This window comes from Taudactylus pleione, unplaced genomic scaffold (genome assembly GCF_031769625.1).
Source record: "Taudactylus pleione unplaced genomic scaffold, aTauple2 ptg000367l, whole genome shotgun sequence".
Classification (NCBI taxonomy): Eukaryota; Metazoa; Chordata; class Amphibia; order Anura; family Myobatrachidae; genus Taudactylus; species Taudactylus pleione.
This window is the reverse complement of record NW_028284768.1, coordinates 2,042,484-2,061,216: the sequence shown is the minus strand read 5'-3', so window position 1 is coordinate 2,061,216 and position 18,733 is coordinate 2,042,484. Positions and strand designations below refer to the sequence as shown.

General features: G+C 47.4%; 1 protein-coding gene across 1 annotated transcript; it reads right to left on the bottom strand.

The window, feature by feature from the left end:
• Window positions 1-1,867: 1,867 nt before the first annotated feature.
• On the bottom strand, window positions 1,868-18,422 carry CIMIP5 (ciliary microtubule inner protein 5). The gene is made up of 3 exons (XM_088444593.1): window positions 17,998-18,422; window positions 5,679-5,718; window positions 1,868-3,071 (listed from the first exon to the last, which is right to left on the bottom strand). The coding sequence occupies exons 1-3, from the start codon at window positions 18,222-18,224 to the stop codon at window positions 2,880-2,882; spliced, it is 459 nt and encodes a 152-aa protein (XP_088300719.1). The 5' UTR covers window positions 18,225-18,422; the 3' UTR covers window positions 1,868-2,879.
• Window positions 18,423-18,733: the final 311 nt, after the last annotated feature.

The following is an 18,733-nucleotide window of genomic DNA, read 5'->3' as shown; positions in this document are numbered from 1 at the left end:
AGATGCTGGTGATAAAAGAAGAGGAAGCTACAGGTGAGAATGATAATAAACAGGAAAACTGATAGGTCCAAAAAGTGCCCACTGTCCTGCGGTGCCCTGTGCCAAGGCACTGGTCACACCACCCTAGTTACGGCCCTGGTCTGCGTTGCCGAATGCTGACTCCCTGGACATCATCAGAGGGGTTCCGATGGCCAGGCTGAGTAAACTTCGGCTTCTGCAGCCTGGCCAAGGGCAGTAACCATTGTGTCTCTGCACTAGGATCGCAGATGCATGCCTAGACACCTCCTGCCGCATTCACATGTTAGACGTTTCCCTGCAGCTGTGCAATACCGTCCACATCTGAATCAGGCCCAAAGTGCCAGATTTACGAAGTGCCAAGATTTTGCTGATGTAGCTCTAATGCCGCATACACACGGGACGATATCCCTGAACGATGATATCGTTCAACGATAAATCGTTCTGCGCGTTCCTACATGAACGATAACGATATCTTTCATCGTACATGCATGCAGGCCAACTAGGATGATATCGTCAACTTTGCCTGTTCAGAGATGTGACAGGATGGCTCACTGAGAGATATATTTGAAAGATCTTTGAACGATATCTTTGAAGTCGTTGGTGGTACAGATCGTACCGTGTGTATGTAGCTTTAGATTTAAAGCAGCAATTTCGATTGGTTTTGCATTCTAAAAATAAATGGCTGTTTTAAATCTAGCTGCTAAGTTGACGAAATATCGTCACTTGCAAATCTCGCACTCTATTACATTGTGTTAGTTATGGAATGAAGGAGTGATAGAGATAAGTAATAATTCAAAGGATTAGTAGGGTTGTGTTTCTCAGATTGTGTAACTACCAATCCCCAAAGATATATTTTTGTTGTAGCTGTTTGTATTTACACTAATTATATTGTATAACACAATTGTTACTTACATGGTATAGCACATAATGTGTTCAATTTCTGTGTGAATAACCCACTAAGGTTTTGATTAATATTCCTAATTGTACAAACCAGGCAGCTATGACACATACATCATGGGGCAGGGGTGTATTAAGAGAGGAGGGGGCCCTTGTTCATTTCCCGTCCGGGGTCCCCTCCTCTCTCCCCGGCGGCCGGCAGCAGACTGACGAAGCAGTAGACTCTGGGCACTAGTCTACTGCGTATACGCAGGTCACCGGGAAAATGGCTCTGCAGCGCCATTTTCCCTGTGATTTCCCTACTGGACGTGTAAAAAACACCAGGAAAAAGGCAGCGGCGGCCATTTTCCAGAGGTTTTGAGTAGCCGACGCGGGACTTTGGAGAGGTAAGTGTAAAAAATATGGGTGCAGGGTGTGCGGTGATGGCTACACACACCCCTCAGAGTGTCACGTGACGGTGTACTTATGGTACCTCCAGAATCGTGGATCTTTGTTTGCAGCACCATAGGGCTGCGTACAAAAATATATATGAGACCAGGCCACAAGGAGGACGGATTGCGGTGCTGTTGGTGGCATTTCCACACTATTACAACAGCAAGGTGCCCCTCGTGTCTAATTGAATTGACCCCTATGTGCCATGTGACTGTGGTTGCCGTGGTAATTGCGACATTGTGCACACTCCACATAATTATAATCATTATTAGCAATATGAAATAACAAAAAAAAAAAAACAATGCAATCACCAAGATTCTTCTTATAGACAGTAATTTATGTAAATATAATATACTTTATAGAGGACATGTTTCTTTCATGGGATTGCTTGTTTAAAGTGAAAAATGTTAAAAAATGATTTAATGTATAATGTTTTAAAGTATCTTTGTTGAAAAAAGTCAAGTATTTAAAAACTCTTGTCTCTACTGTAAAACAAATAATACCCGTGACACAAGTCTAGTCCAGTATTATAACTTGTAATAAAAAATTAAATTTTTTTTGGTGGGGGAGAACTTGAATCCTTTGAACAACAAACGTGTCCACAGCAATAATGATAATAAAAAATGAATCCATAATTTATGTATCGCATTCAGTGATAATTACTCTATAATGAGCAGTAACAATACCTTTGTAACTAACAAAGCCTCAATACAGAAGCTATCAGTTATATCAGCTCACTTTCACCTTGTACATTTCCAGTATGATAAATCATTGGCTGCATTGCTAGAGAACACGCTTACACATATGATACATTCTTTCCTTGCTATTGTACGTTAAAATGCGCATATTCTTATTAGGGCCTGATTCAGAGATGGTCGCAGTGGCGATGATATGTGCAACTCTGCCAATGGTTTTGAACGCTCCCCCATTAGTCCTCCATCACTTCACCATCGATGCTTTTGACAGCCTATGGCTGGCGCAGTGTCTCCTTCCGAAATCCCCCTGTTCATGGCCGCTGGGCAGTGGGTCTGCACATGAGAACACAGCTGCTCTCACTGACGCCCCCTTGGCACTCCCATAACATGCCCATGAGACGGCCCTTTTTCTGAATTCCCTTCATGCCATCTCCTAGTCAGTGCCCAGGAATGCCCATGGTTTTGTCTCTCCAGTTCTAATGCCAGCGCCGTCATATACAACAGCTGGGTCTGCGCACACTCAGGGGAACGCATGCGCCGTAGGGGTTTTCAGGACTTTTCTCGCATGCGCAGTACCAGATATTTGCGCAACTGCGCAAATATCACCATTGCCCCCACCTCTGAATCGTGGTCATGGTCTTCTAAATATCTGGTGTACAAACTGCCCCCCCCCCCATCAAGTATTAACGTAAGAATCCATATTGTTTGTTGGCATTGCTTCATCGTTCTTCAAAAATGGTCATCGATGAGTGGTCACTACAATCCGCCCGGCTGTAATATTCACCATTGTACCCATGTCTGCAGTGTAGCGTTGTGTCCGCGTTATGTAACCGATGGTTAGAACGGAAGAAGTTCCGTACCCAACCTCTTCTTCTGGTTTCCACTGGTCAGAAAGAAATCCATGTGGACCAATGTTTTTCCCAGGTCAGTGTTTATCCTGCTGCCAATCATTTGGTTGGTGGTATTGGGCACCTGGTCGGAAAAGATTGGTACATATTCGGGTGGCTTTTCCACTTCTTTTTTATTGCCCTAAACAAAGTCAAAAAATACATATAAAAAATGAAATGTACTGCAAAGTAGCCACAATGTATAAAATTATTATACTTCCGTAATAATAAATATCACATCCATGTAATACTTTAGTGAACAACTAATGAACACCCCACAAAACCACAACAGCACATCACCAGCATCGCCCATGTAATGGAACTGATCCCAGTGAGGCGTATTCAGAATTGGAAGTAATTTGGGCCAACGCTGCCATGTATGCAAAGTTGTGCACATCTTGAGATGTACTCACATCTGTGAACTGCGTAGGGAGGACCGTTGGGGGGGCACTGCGTAAGGGGACCACTACTGGGGGCACAGCACAGGGGGGGGGCAATGTATAAGAGGCACTACTGGGGGCACTGCATAAGGGGGATCACCACTGGGGGGGACCACTACTTGGGGCACTGTATAACGGGCACTGTATAAAGGGCACTACTGGGAGCACTAATACAAAGGACATTGCTACTGGGGACATTGCATAAGGGACACTACTACAGTAGGCATTGCAAGAGGGGCACTACTACTGGGGGCATTAAGGTGTATATGGAAAGGAATGTTCCCAGAGTGATGAGAAACGGTGGTGTGTCACGTTGACACGCCCCCTTTTTTTCAGTGGCCACGCCTTTGGCATGTGCATATAGGAGGGGGGGCTCCATTTTTCATCTGGCCCTGGGCTCCAAATACCCTAGTTATGCCACTGCCCATTATTATTCCTTCTGCTCACTGAGGGCGGGATGTATAATTGCAAATACGTCTCATTGCTAAATTCCCTCCCTCCACCCTGTGTCACAGTGCACAGACCCCAGGTCCAGTGACAGGGGGCGCTAGGGGCATAGCTGTACCGGGCCTCTGCCTGGGCCACTACAATGATCAGCAGGGTGCAGGTATGTACATGGTCTGTTCGGGTAGACACTGTGGCTTGAACTTTCGGCACCAGCGGTGGCCGGTGCAATAAAATTTTTGTTTATTGTGCTGCACCGCTGGAAGGCAGGGCAAAGAGGAACAGCCAGAAGGGAAGATAAATATCTGTGGGCTGGAGTGAAAGAAGGGAGCTGGAGAGACACTGGAGCACTGGGTAACAGAAGGGATCTGGAGCTGGAGAGACACTGTGGGGGCATGAGAGAACTGGGGGAAAGTGGTTGAAGATTATCCACAAATGGCAGAATTAGAAGGAAAGGGATTGGGGACCGTAATCTTCATTCTAAAGAAATATTACAAATACAAATGGTACCAAATCTTATATATAAAATTCACTGGTCGGTCTGTCTTTCTTTCTTATGGATTTGGACACCCCTGCACCAATTGGGATGAAACCAACGCGTGGTGGTCCAGTTGGATCCTGGCCAGGTTTTAGGGAGGTTAGGGACCCGGTCGGACCTCCCGTTGGTGTATGCTGGACAGAACTTTGATCCGGGGAGCCTGTTCTGAGCCTTCAAATGGATTTGGACAGTGGTTTCCAGAAGACATACTAGGGGGTTGAGGTCCCGTTGCCCTATATTAGGTGTAAAAGACACCTCCTAATAGGCATATTTTAGTTCACATACAGTGGATGGTGGACTCCTTGGAATCACCTGCGTAGATGCACATTCACAGGCATTAAAAGTGGGCGTCCCAGGGCTTGCACAATCCAGAACTCGCTGGTACACAAGTGGAAGCCTGAAACTAGTATTTGCATATTATTGCTGCTGCGACTCTGCAATAAGTCGCAGTCGCGGCAGAATTAGCATCTGCCTCTGAATCAGGCCCTAAGTGAGCAATTCTCCCACATCCCGCCAATTCTTATATGAAGTGGGAGGCGATCTCATCATCCCAACCCTGCCCCCCAATAATATAATGCACAAATCAAAATGTAGCTGGGGCGGCGATGATGCGATTTGTGGTTTCCAGCCCACCTGGAGTTCACACTTCGCAGACCTTCTGGATCTGAGTGCTCCGAAGTAGGAAGTATGCATTATAGATGTGCTAAGCCTTGGAAATAGATAAGGTACCAACCAATCAGCTCCTAACTGTCAAGTTCCAGGCTGTGTTTGAAAAAAGACAGGAGCTGATTGATTGGTACTTTAGCTCTGTCCACTTTATCTTTCTCCAAGGCTTAGTACATCTACCAGTGTCCAATACATGTTATGTCCCAGATCTGGAACTTTGGGCCTGATTCAGACCCACTCGCGAGCGGCTGTCCGCTCGCAAGTGGGTTGATGGTGTGCACTGTGCATGCGCACGACGGAGGGAGCTCCGTCGTGCGCATGCGCGAGACGCGACGAGCGAAGGACTTTCCTTCGCTCGTTGTGTCTGATCAAAGGGGGCGTGCCAGGGGCGTGCCTGCCAGACGGAGGCGTTCTGCTCGCACTGGCGATGGTCGCGATGGTCAAGACCATCGCGACCATCATCCTGCACGCTCGTATAGGCTGTGGGTGGTGACCCACAGCTATACGAGCGTCCAGGAGGACGCTCCATATTTATGGAGGTGGGCCCTGATTCAGAGCGAGCGCTCTGAATCAGGGCCTATGTCTTTGCATGGCCATTGTTTGTTGCAGAACAATGAAAGTTATACAGCAAGCTTTATCTTATTAATCGGACATTTCTTACCAGTGCGTCATACTCTTTTAGGAAGCTCCAGTTTTCATGCCTGTGAAAAATGAAACAGGACATTAGAATTATTTGTGTGAGAAGTGCCGCCCTTGGCCATAATACCTATAAGATCACCCCAGGCAGCTGTATCAGGCAATAAGGCTTAAAAAAAAGTGTTACTATTTATCTTGTTGAGAGGCAAAATTAATGCTTTCAAATGATGAAATATGGTATTAAAAGTGCATACAACTCAGATCTTTATGATAGCCTAGCCTCCAACGTGACCCCTTCCCCCAGGTACAAAATGCTCTGCTCCTTGTCTTCTTACCTAATTTGATTGCAGCCACCTGTGTTGAATTAGTTAATGGTGTTTCAGTACAGGTGGCTGAAGGGCGTTTCAAAATAGGTGGCTGCAAACATAAATTAGGTGGGAAGTTCAGGAGCAAAGCATTTTGTACCCGGTGGAACGGGTCATGTTGGAGGGTCTGTGGTAGTATGTATAAGAGGGATAAAGGCATACTTGCTTCAGCTCCAGCCTTCCGGGAGGGAGATGATTGTCGGCTAACAGCAGGGGGGAGGGGGGGGGCGGTCCTTGGGGGCGGGCCAGCCAGTTGGTGGTACATTGAGGGTGGAGCCGGGGCAGAGCCACACGATCGCGTCATCGTGGCTCCGCCCCTCTTCACAATGCCGTTATTTTCGGCAGAGTGAAGCAGGGGGCGGGGCCGCGATGACGCGATACAGCGCGAATCGCGTCACCGGCTCCCCCGCTGCGGGGGTTTCTAATCTTTTCAGGGGGGAGGATGGGAGGGTCGGAGGCTTCCGGGAGGCTTGCCTGCCTTTCCGGGGGGCCGGGAGCGGCACCCGAAAATAGGGAGGCTCCCGGCCAAATTGGGAGGGTAGGCAAGCCTGGATAAAGGGCACCATCTCAATCAGGGGCGTATCTATAATGGGTGCAGGGTGTGCGGTGCACACAGGCCCTTGGGTCCAGGGGCCCAACATCGCACACCCTGCACCCATATAGTCTTTATACTAACCTGCTCTAGAGTGCTGCTCTGGGCTGGTGCTGCAGAGCAGCAGAAATCACTGGTAAAATGATGGCGCCCATTTTCCCGGTGTCTCGTGCCTGCACAGTACGGGCACTAAGCCAGAATCTACTGCACCCGCCAGGCCGATAGAGAGAGGAGGGGGCCTGCACTGAGTCTGCACACGGGCTCCCTCCTCTCTTAAGACACCCCTGATCTCAATGCCCCCCTTAGGCAGCACAGTCCTGTCCATGGGGGTCATCTATTAAAGTATATAGCAAATGATTCCCTACCCATAAAGCAAGGTGAGCACAGAAATTCCATTCACTGTCTCTGGGCCTGATTCAGCTTTGGATCGCAGTTGCTTAAACGCACGCAATCGGCCGTTTGGTACGTTCTGCGCATACGTATGCAGTGCATGTGCGCAAACCAGTCATTGCGATTGGGACTGCAATGGCTACGCAAACCCATCGCACAGTGATTGACAAGAAGTGATGTTTGTGGGTGGTGACGGGGGGTGGTCGGCCGAACACAGGCGTGCCAGTGCGTTTCAACGATGTTGCATGGGTGTGCATAAATTATCCACTACAATGGCCTACACAGCCTGAGGCCTCATAGCGTGCGCTGAAGTAAGCGATTCCAGAGTGAGGTCTGATCTGCCTTAACTGTGCGTATGGGTCCGATGGTACTCGATTGTACCGATGTTTTTGCAGTCTTGCTAACCATTACGGATGAAGGGTAAGTGGGCCTCCTTATGTAGTGGTGCGGCGGCAATGTGATCGCTATGGATTAGCATACTATCGCAGTTGAACTGTGTGCGTACGCTATATTGCGATCCGTAGTGAATGAGCCCTCTTACCCCTATGACTGTATGACCAGGGGCAGACCTTAGCCAAAACGTGGGTGGAGCTTATTAGAACAACAGCAGCTAAATATTTACTATTGTGAGTCTTGTGGCAGAAACCCTGACACTAAGGCCAGTTTCACATTTGCCGGTTTTGGCCGGCCAGGGAAGAACCTGGCGGCAGCCGGACGGCTTTTTTCAGGCACTCAGTGCCATTCATAAGCAGCGGCTTTGAGCTGCTTTTAATGTGTGTGTTTTTTTTTCCTTTTGGGCATGCGCAGCAGCAGCAGCTGTACTAGCCCGACCGGCACAAGCCCCTGTGTGTGAAAGGAAACATTGTTTCCTTTACACCACTGGAGTGCAGGGACGGCACGGGCACGGCATGGCAGACGTCCTGTACAGTGAATATTCCCGGCTGTAATACGGCCACCGTGCCATGCCCATGCCGTGTGAAAGAACCCACCTGCTTCCCTTTTATCTACTTTTCAAGCCTGGCTATGTATATACCTAAAGTAGTGCCCCTTATGCATGGCCCCCTAAAGTAGTGCCCCTTATGCATGGCTCCCGAAAGTAGTGCACGTTATGTATGGCCCCCTAAAGTAGTGCCCCTTATGCATGGCTCCCTAAAGTAGTGCCCCTTATGCATGGCTCCCTAAAGTAGTGCTCGTTATGCATGGCTCCCTAAAGTAGTGCCCCTTATGCATGGCTCCCTAAAGTAGCGCTCGTTATGCATGGCTCCCTAAAGTAGTGCTCGTTATGCATGGCTCCCTAAAGTAGTGCCCCTTATGCATGGCCCCCTAAAGTAGTGCCCCTTATGCATGGCTCCCTAAAGTAGTGCTCGTTATGCATGGCTCCCTAAAGTAGTGCTCGTTATGCATGGCCCCCTAAAGTAGTGTCCGTTATGCAGTGCCCCCGTGCCCAGTACTTCCCTCACCACCACGCTGGCTCCCACTCCGGCTGGCTCCCTTTGACTGGAACGTTGGCCTCTGAAGCGATCGGAGGCTTCTTTAGCAACCGGTCACTTCAGAGGCCAGTGTTCACAGTGCAGGGAGCCGTAGAGGTCGGAGACGGAGCACTGTCTCCTTCTCTGAAAAAATGAAAACATTTGGATCGTTGGGGGGGTGTTTCTGGGTAAGAAAAAAAAACCCCTGTGTATGCAGCTAAAAACAGGGCGGCTTTTTGCCGCCCGGCCAAAACCAGCAAATGTGAATAGTCCTTCTACTAGCAAAATTGGATCTGATGTACAACCAGTGCTGGATTACCAAACAGGCAGAGTAGGCACCGGCCTATGGGCCCCGCACCTTTTAGGGGCCCTGTGACAACAGATCAAAATAATATTGATTGGATCTTGAAGGAAAATTACCATCAAACTTTCTTAAATTGTATCCAAAAGATAGAAAAAAATTAATCAACTCAAAGAAACGAAAAACTTACATTAAAGACTCTATAGAGAAAATACTGTATTAATGTAATGTGCCCATTAACAACGTAAAGTACATAAACCATAGACATCAGAGTCACATTACAGTTTGTCTCTTAAAAGCTCATCAGCTGTCAGCTGTCAGTTTGTAAAAAATTCAGTGCGACCTACGTTTATTAAAATTGTTGGTTGGTAAAATTGAGACATATTAGAAGATCATTTGTGAATGGGGCCCGAGATTTTCAGGGGTATTCAATATGGGAGTGAAAACTCAGTTTTTGCGTTAATATCGCACCTATGACGTCATTATTGCAGGTTTTAGTTTTACACCGTATTCAATTTCAAAGACTTTTCGCAGGTTCGAAAAGTCTTTGATAAAAAACGGGGATAACTTTTCACCATTGAATAGGTGTCGAAAAAAAGTGCAGAATTGGGGTTTAGGGGTGCAGGCTTAAAAAAAAATAGCCTGCACCCCTGGGAATGACATTTAAAAAAGAACTGTGTCAAAAAAAGTTTTAAAAAAAATAGGGACACCCCAAAAAATTCATTTAAAAATTGGGGTGAAAAAAAAAAAAATGGGAAAAAATTGTTTAACAATAGGGAAATAGGTTCAGGGCTATTCTGCAAGTATGCGGCAGATGTTTTCTAGAATAGATTTATAGCGGCAGGTGCACAATTGCAGAATTTTTAAAAACTTACTTTAGGGACATCAAAATATGCTAGTACCCATTTTCATGTACCCCAAATTTGATGGGACCACTTAAAAAAACAAAAAAAATGACCTAAGTGCTCTTCTGCATCACTTCTTCAATGTCGGGAAAAAACACCTGCAGCGGCTATTTAAATCCCCGACTTTCATTTAAAGGCTAAAACAGGGGTACCCATAGTGATCCCCCATGTTCTTACAACTTTAGGGGGGTCCTACAATTTTTTTAAGGAAAATTTTGTAACTTTACGCAAATCCCACTTCGCAGGCTCCTGTTTTCGTTAGTTTCATATTGAATACGGGGATAAGCGGGGGCGCGCCCGATACTTTATCCCAGGGAAAAGCTCCGATATGAAACGTAAACTTCGACAGCGAAGTTTACGTTTCATATTGAGTTCCCCTCTTTGACTGCCTAGGGGCCCCACGGGGTGTAATCTGGCCCTGTGTACAACAAACACAAGGTGATTTTTGGGGATATTCGGCATCTTTCTGCCTGATTCAGTTACAGTCAGGTGCATAAATATTGGGACATTGACAGAATTTTCATATTTTGGCCTCTATTCACCACCACAATGGCTTTGAAATGAAACAAACAAGATGTGCTTTAATTACAACGGTTTCTATATGTGCCTCCCACTTTTTAAGGGGCCAAAAGTAATGGGACTATCAACTCAAAAGCTATTTCATGGACAGGTGTGGGCGATTCCCTCGTTATTTCATTATCAGTTAAGCAGGTAAAAGGTCTGGAGTTGATTCTAGGTGTGACATTTGCATTTGGAATCAGTTGCTGTCAACTCTCAATATGAGATCCAAAGAGCTGTCACTGGCTACCTGCCACATGTCCGCCCAGTGTGGCTGGGAGCAGCATCTCAGTTGGAGAAAGCGGAAGGCGGCGGGGTGTGTCTGACCAGCTTTCGGTAACGGAGGTCAGTGCCCGGCTGTCATTAGAAGGCACGGCCGCAGACAGTAGCTGACAGAAGGGGGCTAGATAGCTCTCACGCTGAGCGAAGGTGGAGCCATAGCTGAGAGCTAGTAAAACGCATCCACCACACTATACTACCCTTAAACATGACCCGTTCCATTAGGTACAAAACACTCTGCTCCTGGACTTCCCACCTAATGTATGATTGTAGTCACCTGTGTTGAACTAGATAATAGATGAGGCAGGTGTGTCACCACAGGTGGCTGCAATCATACATTAAGAAGGAAGCTCAGGAGCAGAGCATTTTGTACCTAATGGAACGGGTCATGTTGGAGGGTCTGCACTATACTAGGTGTTTCTTCTACACCTCAGCCATGTTTACCATTTACCTTCTGGGTCCATTACAGCTACAACATTGCAGAGCTCATAGGAGACAGAGAAAAAGGGATACTATCCACAGGGCCAGCTCCACCATTAGGCAGCTGCATAGATCACCGGGATCTGGGGGATGCCCTTAAGTCTGCCTCTCACAAAATTAAGGATGTCTCCAAAAGAGGGACTTTGTTGTACTTAAAACAGGTGGTGGCGGTGGAACTTCTAAGAGGCTACCTCCACACTCTCACCTGAAGGGCTGGAAAGTTTTTGTATTGGTGTGTGTTGGGTGGGGGCTGGGGTTTGGGCAAAGTTTTGCCTAGGGTGTCGAGAAACCTTGCACCGGCCCTGTACCAGCACCAGAATCCCGACGCCCGCCATAAGGCCGACGCTGCCATCCCGAAGAGATCAAGATACCGATGTCGGCATCCCGACCGCAGGCATCCCAATGGTAAGTATGCTGGTTAGGGTTAGGCCGGGGATGGGGGGGTTTAGGTTTAAGGACCTCCCAGGGTGAGCTAGGGTTAGGCACAGACCGCAGAGGGTTAGGCTGTGGGGAGGGGGAGGTTAGGGTTAGGCACCACTGGGGGGAGGTTACGGTTAGGCCAGGGATGGGGGGGGGTTAGGTTTAAGGACCTCCCGGGGTGGGTTAGGGTTTGGCACCGACCGGGGAGGGTTAGGCTGTGGGGAGGGGGAGGTTAGGGTTAGGCACCACTGGGGGGAGGTTAGGGTTAGGCACCACTGGGGGGAGGTTAGGGTTAGGTGCCACCAGAGGAGGGTTAGGCTACTTACCGGCTCCTGTCAGGATCCTGAACATCTGGATGCTGCTATCGGTCTTCTGACCGCCGGTCAATCGTGTGTATTCCGCATGCAGGATCGCAGCTATGACTGCATTAGCGAGCTCATCTCTGCATCAGGCACTCTGCCCATTAACTTCCTCCAGCAGGTTTTAATGTGTGAATGAGACATCAGGATTCCTCTATTACGTGTGGCAGTATTTTGTGTTAGAACTTTGAAGTGTTACCGTAGTGACTGTGGGAGTGATCCATCATGTATTGCATTACATCGATCAATCCGAGTCTTTTTGGCTGGGATGTACTAAAGGAAAAATGCGGTAAAAACCCAGTTTTCAGGGGGTTTTACCGCATTTTCATATGTGCTAATCCCTGGCCACCCTATTTTCGGTGCGGAGGGTAACAACAGGTTTTTCTGGCGTTACCCTATAGAAGCCTATGGGCTCCTTACCACATCTGCACATCACCGCTTCGTCGCCACCTCGCCGCGATTAGTCATTTTTAGGGATGTGCGCCGGAACATTTTTGCCGGATTTGGATTCGGTTCTAATTCGTTGTCCGGCTTTGGATTTGGATTTGCCAAACTGCGGTGACTGGCTTTAGATTTGGATTTTTTTACAAAAATTTACAAAAAAAGCTAAAATCACATAAATTGGTCTTTTTTTTCTTCCTAGTGTATTATTAACCTCAATAACATTAATTTCCAGTCAATTTAGAACACCTCACAGCTTATAATATTGTTTTCACCATTATTGGCCAAAGGTTGCAGTGAGCTGACTGGTTACACTTACTAAGCGACAAAGCAGCGGCGCAGCGGCACAGACACCACAATTTAAAGCACATCTATGACACATTGCCACACAGCAGTGGCAGAAATGAAAAGTAGTGCACCCACCCAGTGGGGTACGGCCAGCAGAATCACAGTACTTGTTTACATAGTGGGCTACGGCCCAAGGTGTCACTGCAATCTTATTCACATTACACCGCACATAGTGCCTGATTCACATTACACCATAAAGTAGTGTCTCTTATTTATGTTACGACACACAGTAGTGCCCCTTTTACACAATGCCCACAGTAGTGCCCCTTTTACACAATGCCCACAGTAGTGACCCTTTTACACAATGCACACAGTAGTGACCCTTATACACAAAGCCCATAGTAGTAGTGCCACTTATATAATGCCCACAGCAATAGTGTCCCTTACACATTGCCCCCTGCAGTGGTGTCCCTTACACAATGCCCCCAGCAGTGGTGTCCCTTACACAATGCCCCCAGTAGTGCTGCCCCTATGCAGTCCCCTTAGTAGTAGGGCCCCCTATGCAGTGCCCCCAGTAGTATGCCCCCCATTAACAGGCCCCCAGTAGTATGCCCCCCATTAGCAGGCCCCCAGTAGTATGCCCCCCCCAGCAGTATGCCCCCCATAAGCAGGCCCCCAGTAGTATGCCCCCCATTAGCAGCCCCCCCCCACACACATAAAAAAACAAACAAAAAAAAACTTACCTGTATCCCCGCTCCAGCCGCCGTCCGCTCTGCTGCCACGCGACGAGGAGGGAGCCGGAAGATGAAGCTTCTGAGTGAGCTCCAGCCGGCTCCCTCCGTGTAGCAGCCAGTTAGAGTCTGTGTGACTCTCATTGGCTGCTGTAACAAACACACAGCTGCCGCTATCACAGCGTTCTGCCCTACACTCGAGGAGCCCTGACATCAGGCGTCCGCGAGTATCCGACATCAGGCGGCCGTACGGGGATCAGAGTCAGGCGGGGAACACCCGAACAGGGTTCGGGTGGACTCGGATCCCCTATGTTCGGAGCGGTTCGGATTCCACAGAATCCGAACCGCTCATCTCTAGTAATTTTGGATGTACAACGCAAGATTAGTACATCCCACCCTTTATCACATGCATATCAGCATTTATTAATACTGTATGCATGACTAATTATACAAACGACAACTCTTCCAATAAGAGAAGACTTCCGGGTTTATGACCGTCCAGCGCGTGCGCAAGCTGCGGGGGGTACAGAGAGAGATCCTTCTGGTCCCTCTCAGGGGAATTCCACGGTAAGAAGCCCATTTGCTTCTAAGGGCAATGGCATCTATAGATGGCATTTCCTATCGCGCACAAGCTCCGGAAAGTTTTGCTCTCCTGAGCATACCGACACATCACTGCCCCATAGCCTGTTATGGGGACTGCAGTGCCGGCGGGCCGCAGTACATATCTTCAATATCTGCTATGGATCACTTTAATGCATATGGATTAGGCGGCAAACCTCCGAAAAACTGCAGTTTGGAGGTTTGACCCCATATTTGAGGTTAGTACATCCTGCCCAATGAGTGTGATGCAGTGCAATCTGGCTCCCGGCTTTAGATTATGGTGCTTTCCGTAGGGAGGAGGAGGAGGGGGCAGTGTACTATAGGTATAGAGCATATTAGAGGGATTATCCAATACAAGAAACCACAAGTGATTCTGCCTTCCCTGATGGCTTGTTTCACCGCAAGGCACATGTTTTGTTTAGCCTCCAGCATCTTGTTGAGCATGTTCTCAGCCTCTCACATGTAATACAAGTGTCACGTGCCTGTGGGAATATGTGTATTGACAGATGACAATTGTTAGCAGCTAACACAAGACTGGCAAGCTGGATGTCAGTCACTGAGTGCACTGCAGACACACTTAAGGTGCGTACACACTAGACGATATGCTCCCTGAGCGATATCGTCTAGTGTGTCCCCGGCAGGCTGTGCTCAATGTCGTTCATGACATTGAGCACAGCCGCTGAACGATATCATTAGCGATATCGTTCAGCGCCGGGCTCTCTCACCCATTCCCTGACATGCAGCAACCTGACGAGGTCGTCAGGTTGGCCTGCATGTCAGCCCGATGAACGAGGATGACGAACGACCCGCGGGAACGCGCGTCGTCGTCATCGTTCATCTTTTTTGTGTTAAAAATGGACGATAAAGTGGACGACTGAACGATAACGATATCGTTATCGTTCAGTCGTCCACTTTAATCGCCCAGTGTGTACGCACCATTACTATCAATGTGACATTGCTTACAAATGTCCAACATGAAATGAGTTAACAGTATGGGGCTAATTTCGGGGGTTGATCACGCCAGCCTCAGCTGCACACACATCGGACGAATCTCTTTGTATGGACGCAAAATGTTTCAGCATACGGCGCTTGCTCAGAAACACATGTACTCCTCGTTGCGTATCTCCATCCGATTCTGAGTGGACCGAAACCTGGCTGGCTCGGTCTTTGCGTGAAATGTGCGTTTCAGGACGAGAAATGACAATATGCGAGCGCACAGAACTTTTCTGTCTTGTGGGAGTGTCACCAGAGCGTAGTTGGGGTGTAGCTACAGCTCGGTGCTATTCTGAGCCCTGTGTACGGGGAAGGGGAGTCTGCGTCTGATGGATCTGGTGCCCCTAGCACGAGGAAGCTCACATTAGCATAAGGTGGTTCCACGGCATCACGCAAAACACGTCCGCCTTGCGTCAGATTCAGCACCATTGTGTGCACGGACTAAGCGCCTGATTGACTATGGATCGCTATTGGGATCGCAGCTGTGATTACGCACGCAGTTCTGCAAAAATATGCTAATGTCTGCAATCGCAAAGCCAGCATAGAGACGCCCACTACCGCTATCTCGCATACGTAAGACCTCGCAGTCCTGCGTATACATCGGTAACATCGGCCAGTCACGCACAATTACAGCAGCTCTGACCTGTCTCAGAAATTACAACTCTTGTCGCAGCAGTGAGTACACAGGCTGCGTATGCCATCGCAGTGGCTAATTTATGCACAGCTAAGTAACGGCGTTCAAACTGACAGGCACTCCTGCGTTTCTCCAACCACTCCCCCGTCACCACCCCCCAAAACACTGACGTCCCATCACTCACTCTGCGATGGCTTTATATCTGTGTCCGTGATAGCAGAGCGACCGCAATAATAACTCATGTACGTGCACTGCGATGCATGCACCTTTGACCGTTCTGCATACGCGGTTGCAATTGCGATCCGTAATGAATTTGTCCCTAAATGCGGATAGTTACCTGCATACTGCGCTGTCACATCAATGTGACCCTGTCCATACGTTAGGTTTCATAGCTGTCGTCAGGCCCCTTCGGCTGCAGACTGGGGATGCTGACCGGAGATGAGCCTGAGTTGCATACGACCCTTAAGGTGCATACACACTAGACGATATGCTCCCTGAGCGATATCGTCTAGTGTGTCCCCGGCAGGCTGTGCTCAATGTCGTTCATGACATTGAGCACAGCCGCTGAACGATATCATTAGCGATATCGTTCAGCGCCGGGCTCTCTCACCCATTCCCTGACATGCAGCAACCTGACGAGGTCGTCAGGTTGGCCTGCATGTCAGCGCGATGAACGATGATGACGAACAACCCGCGGGAACGTGTGTTGTCGTCATCGTTCATCTTTTTTGTGTTAAAAATGGACGATAAAGTGGACGACTGAACGATAACGATATCGTTATCGTTCAGTCGTCCGCTTTAATCGCCCAGTGTGTACGCACCATTAGATGTGTGCGCTCAGCTCTAGAGCATGCACAGTGCTAAACACGCAAGAGACACCCACAAAATGGACTTATATGCAACTCTATAACTATAGATTCAGTGGATTTAAATCTTATTATTTGGAGTTACACTCATAACAGCTTTGTGCCCAAGTTATAGTCAGCATTACCTGTACCAGGAGTAGTGGCCTGCAGCATATTGCCCCAGCAATGCATTCCCTCCATAACCTATAAATTATGTCATCTAGGTAGGGCCATAACTATGGGTGTGTGAGGGATGCCCATCGCCATGGGGCACCATCGCTGCCCCATGGCACCTGCATCTGGCATGTAGGGTGTCTGGAATGGCACCTTGCATCCTGTACAGTGCATACTCCTGGCACTCACTCAGCTTGTGGAGCCACCCAGAGCACTCATCTTATTGCTGGTCCTGGTGGCCTCGCCCCCTCGACATGACATCATGGTGTATTTTAGCCCTCAAGGTCTTACATAATATGTTTGTGTGCTGAGCAAGTGCTTAAAAACTCCACTCCAATTAAAAATAGTTGTAGAAAAGACACACTTAGGGGTAAATTTACTAAAGTTAGAGTTTTTAGAAGTGAGTTTTAAAAGTGATGTTGCCCATAGCAACCAATCAGATTCTAGCTATTATCTTCTAGAAGGTGCTAGTTAAACGTTAAGTAGAATCTGATTGGTTGCTATGGGCAACATCACTTTTAAAACTCACTTCTAAAATCTCTCCCTTTAATAAATTTACCCCTTACTCTTTAATAGTTTGAGTTGTTGTTTTATTGGGAGGATAGAGTGGGGATATTGTTCATTTGCAGAGAAACAAACCAGCAAAAGAAAAAACACTGTTAAACTATATTGTTATCTTTAGGTAACATGAATAAGGCTTATTTATTAACCTAATTTCCTTCTAAAATCAAAATTCAAATGCAGTAACTAGCCTATTTGGAGCATTAGAAAAAGTAAAACTGCACCATACTTGCCAACTCTCCCTGATTGTCAGAGAGACTCCCTGACATAGTAGCAATCTCCCTGACTCCCTGAGCAGTCTAGAGCAGGGGTTCCCAACCACAGTCCTCAAGGCACACTAACAGTCCATGTTTTAAGGATAGCCATACTTGAGCACAGGTGATTTAATTAGTATCTCAGTTATTTTGATTTATCCATCTGTGCTCAACCATGGATATCACGAAAACCAGGACTGTTAGTGTGTCTTGAGGACCGAGGTTGGGAATCACTGGTCTAGAGGGTAAATTTACATTACTAAGTAAGAATCGTGTCTGGCCTGAGTTTCAACTCGGTCAGCATCGCAGGGACACAGGAGAGTTTTGTCAGCGGAAATACTCAAATTTACCAAGAATCATGTTTTGCTGAATCATGTTTTCCTATGGTGTATGAGACACCTAACCTAGTAACGCCACTGCCCTAAGTGATCATGAATAGGCCCCACAAAGAGACCAGAACTTCTAATTCATACATTAAAAATGATCAGCAAAGGTCCCTGTTATGTGTAAAGTAAACTAAGCTACGACCCCGTTGGATGCAGCTAATGGGGGTCCTGGTGGAGGGACCCGACAAAAGTTCTATGATTGGGAAGAGAGGGGATGTTCTAAACTCCTTAAACAAAATGGAAAAACCCTGTAATAAATATAAATACTATTTTATTTGTTGCTAATAATTTAAGAAATATAAAAAAGTGAAGGACTTACCATTGTTTCTCGCCTCGTTTTTCAGCTTCCACAAACTCCCTCCACACATGGTCCTGCCTGACGGCATCACTCCAGGCATGTCTCCCCTTCTCCCGATCAGGCAGCGACAGAACTTGTCGCGTCCCAGGAAGTGACTTATTTAAAGAGACAGAGGAAGTTGATGCCAGTTTTGCTGTAGTCCTGTCTGGCATCCTGTAGCCGGCTGATGTGGCTCTTCTGATAGACATTCTCCGCACTGTTGCGTATAATACACAAATGTTATTATATTGTAATAATGATGATGATGTTGTACCTGGTAACAAGTGTGGTGTGATCTGTTGTTGAGCTCCTGGAAATTTTCCTTAATGAATTAATATCTATTTTACTCGCTCTATCTCGGTGTGCAGAGAGCTGAGGTGGAGATGGTGAGTTGTGTTACTGCTGTGTTGTTGAGGATGAAGTAAATACCACAGAGAGATACTAACACACTTCCAAGTCTGTTTACTGTAGCCCATGGCAACCGGATCAACTGCAGTGATCATGAATAGAGGAACAAAGGAGCTAAGCAGCCAAGGCGGGCAGGAATAACTTCACTGAGATGTCCGATGGAGCAAAGCCTGGAAGAATAAATAAGTAATGCCCGGCTATATAGTGCACTAAGCAGCAACATTTGTTTTATGGACATAAAGAATATCCTACACAGTATAGGATCGCTGGGAGCTATGAGCATTTTTATATATGTATATAAAATCTAGGA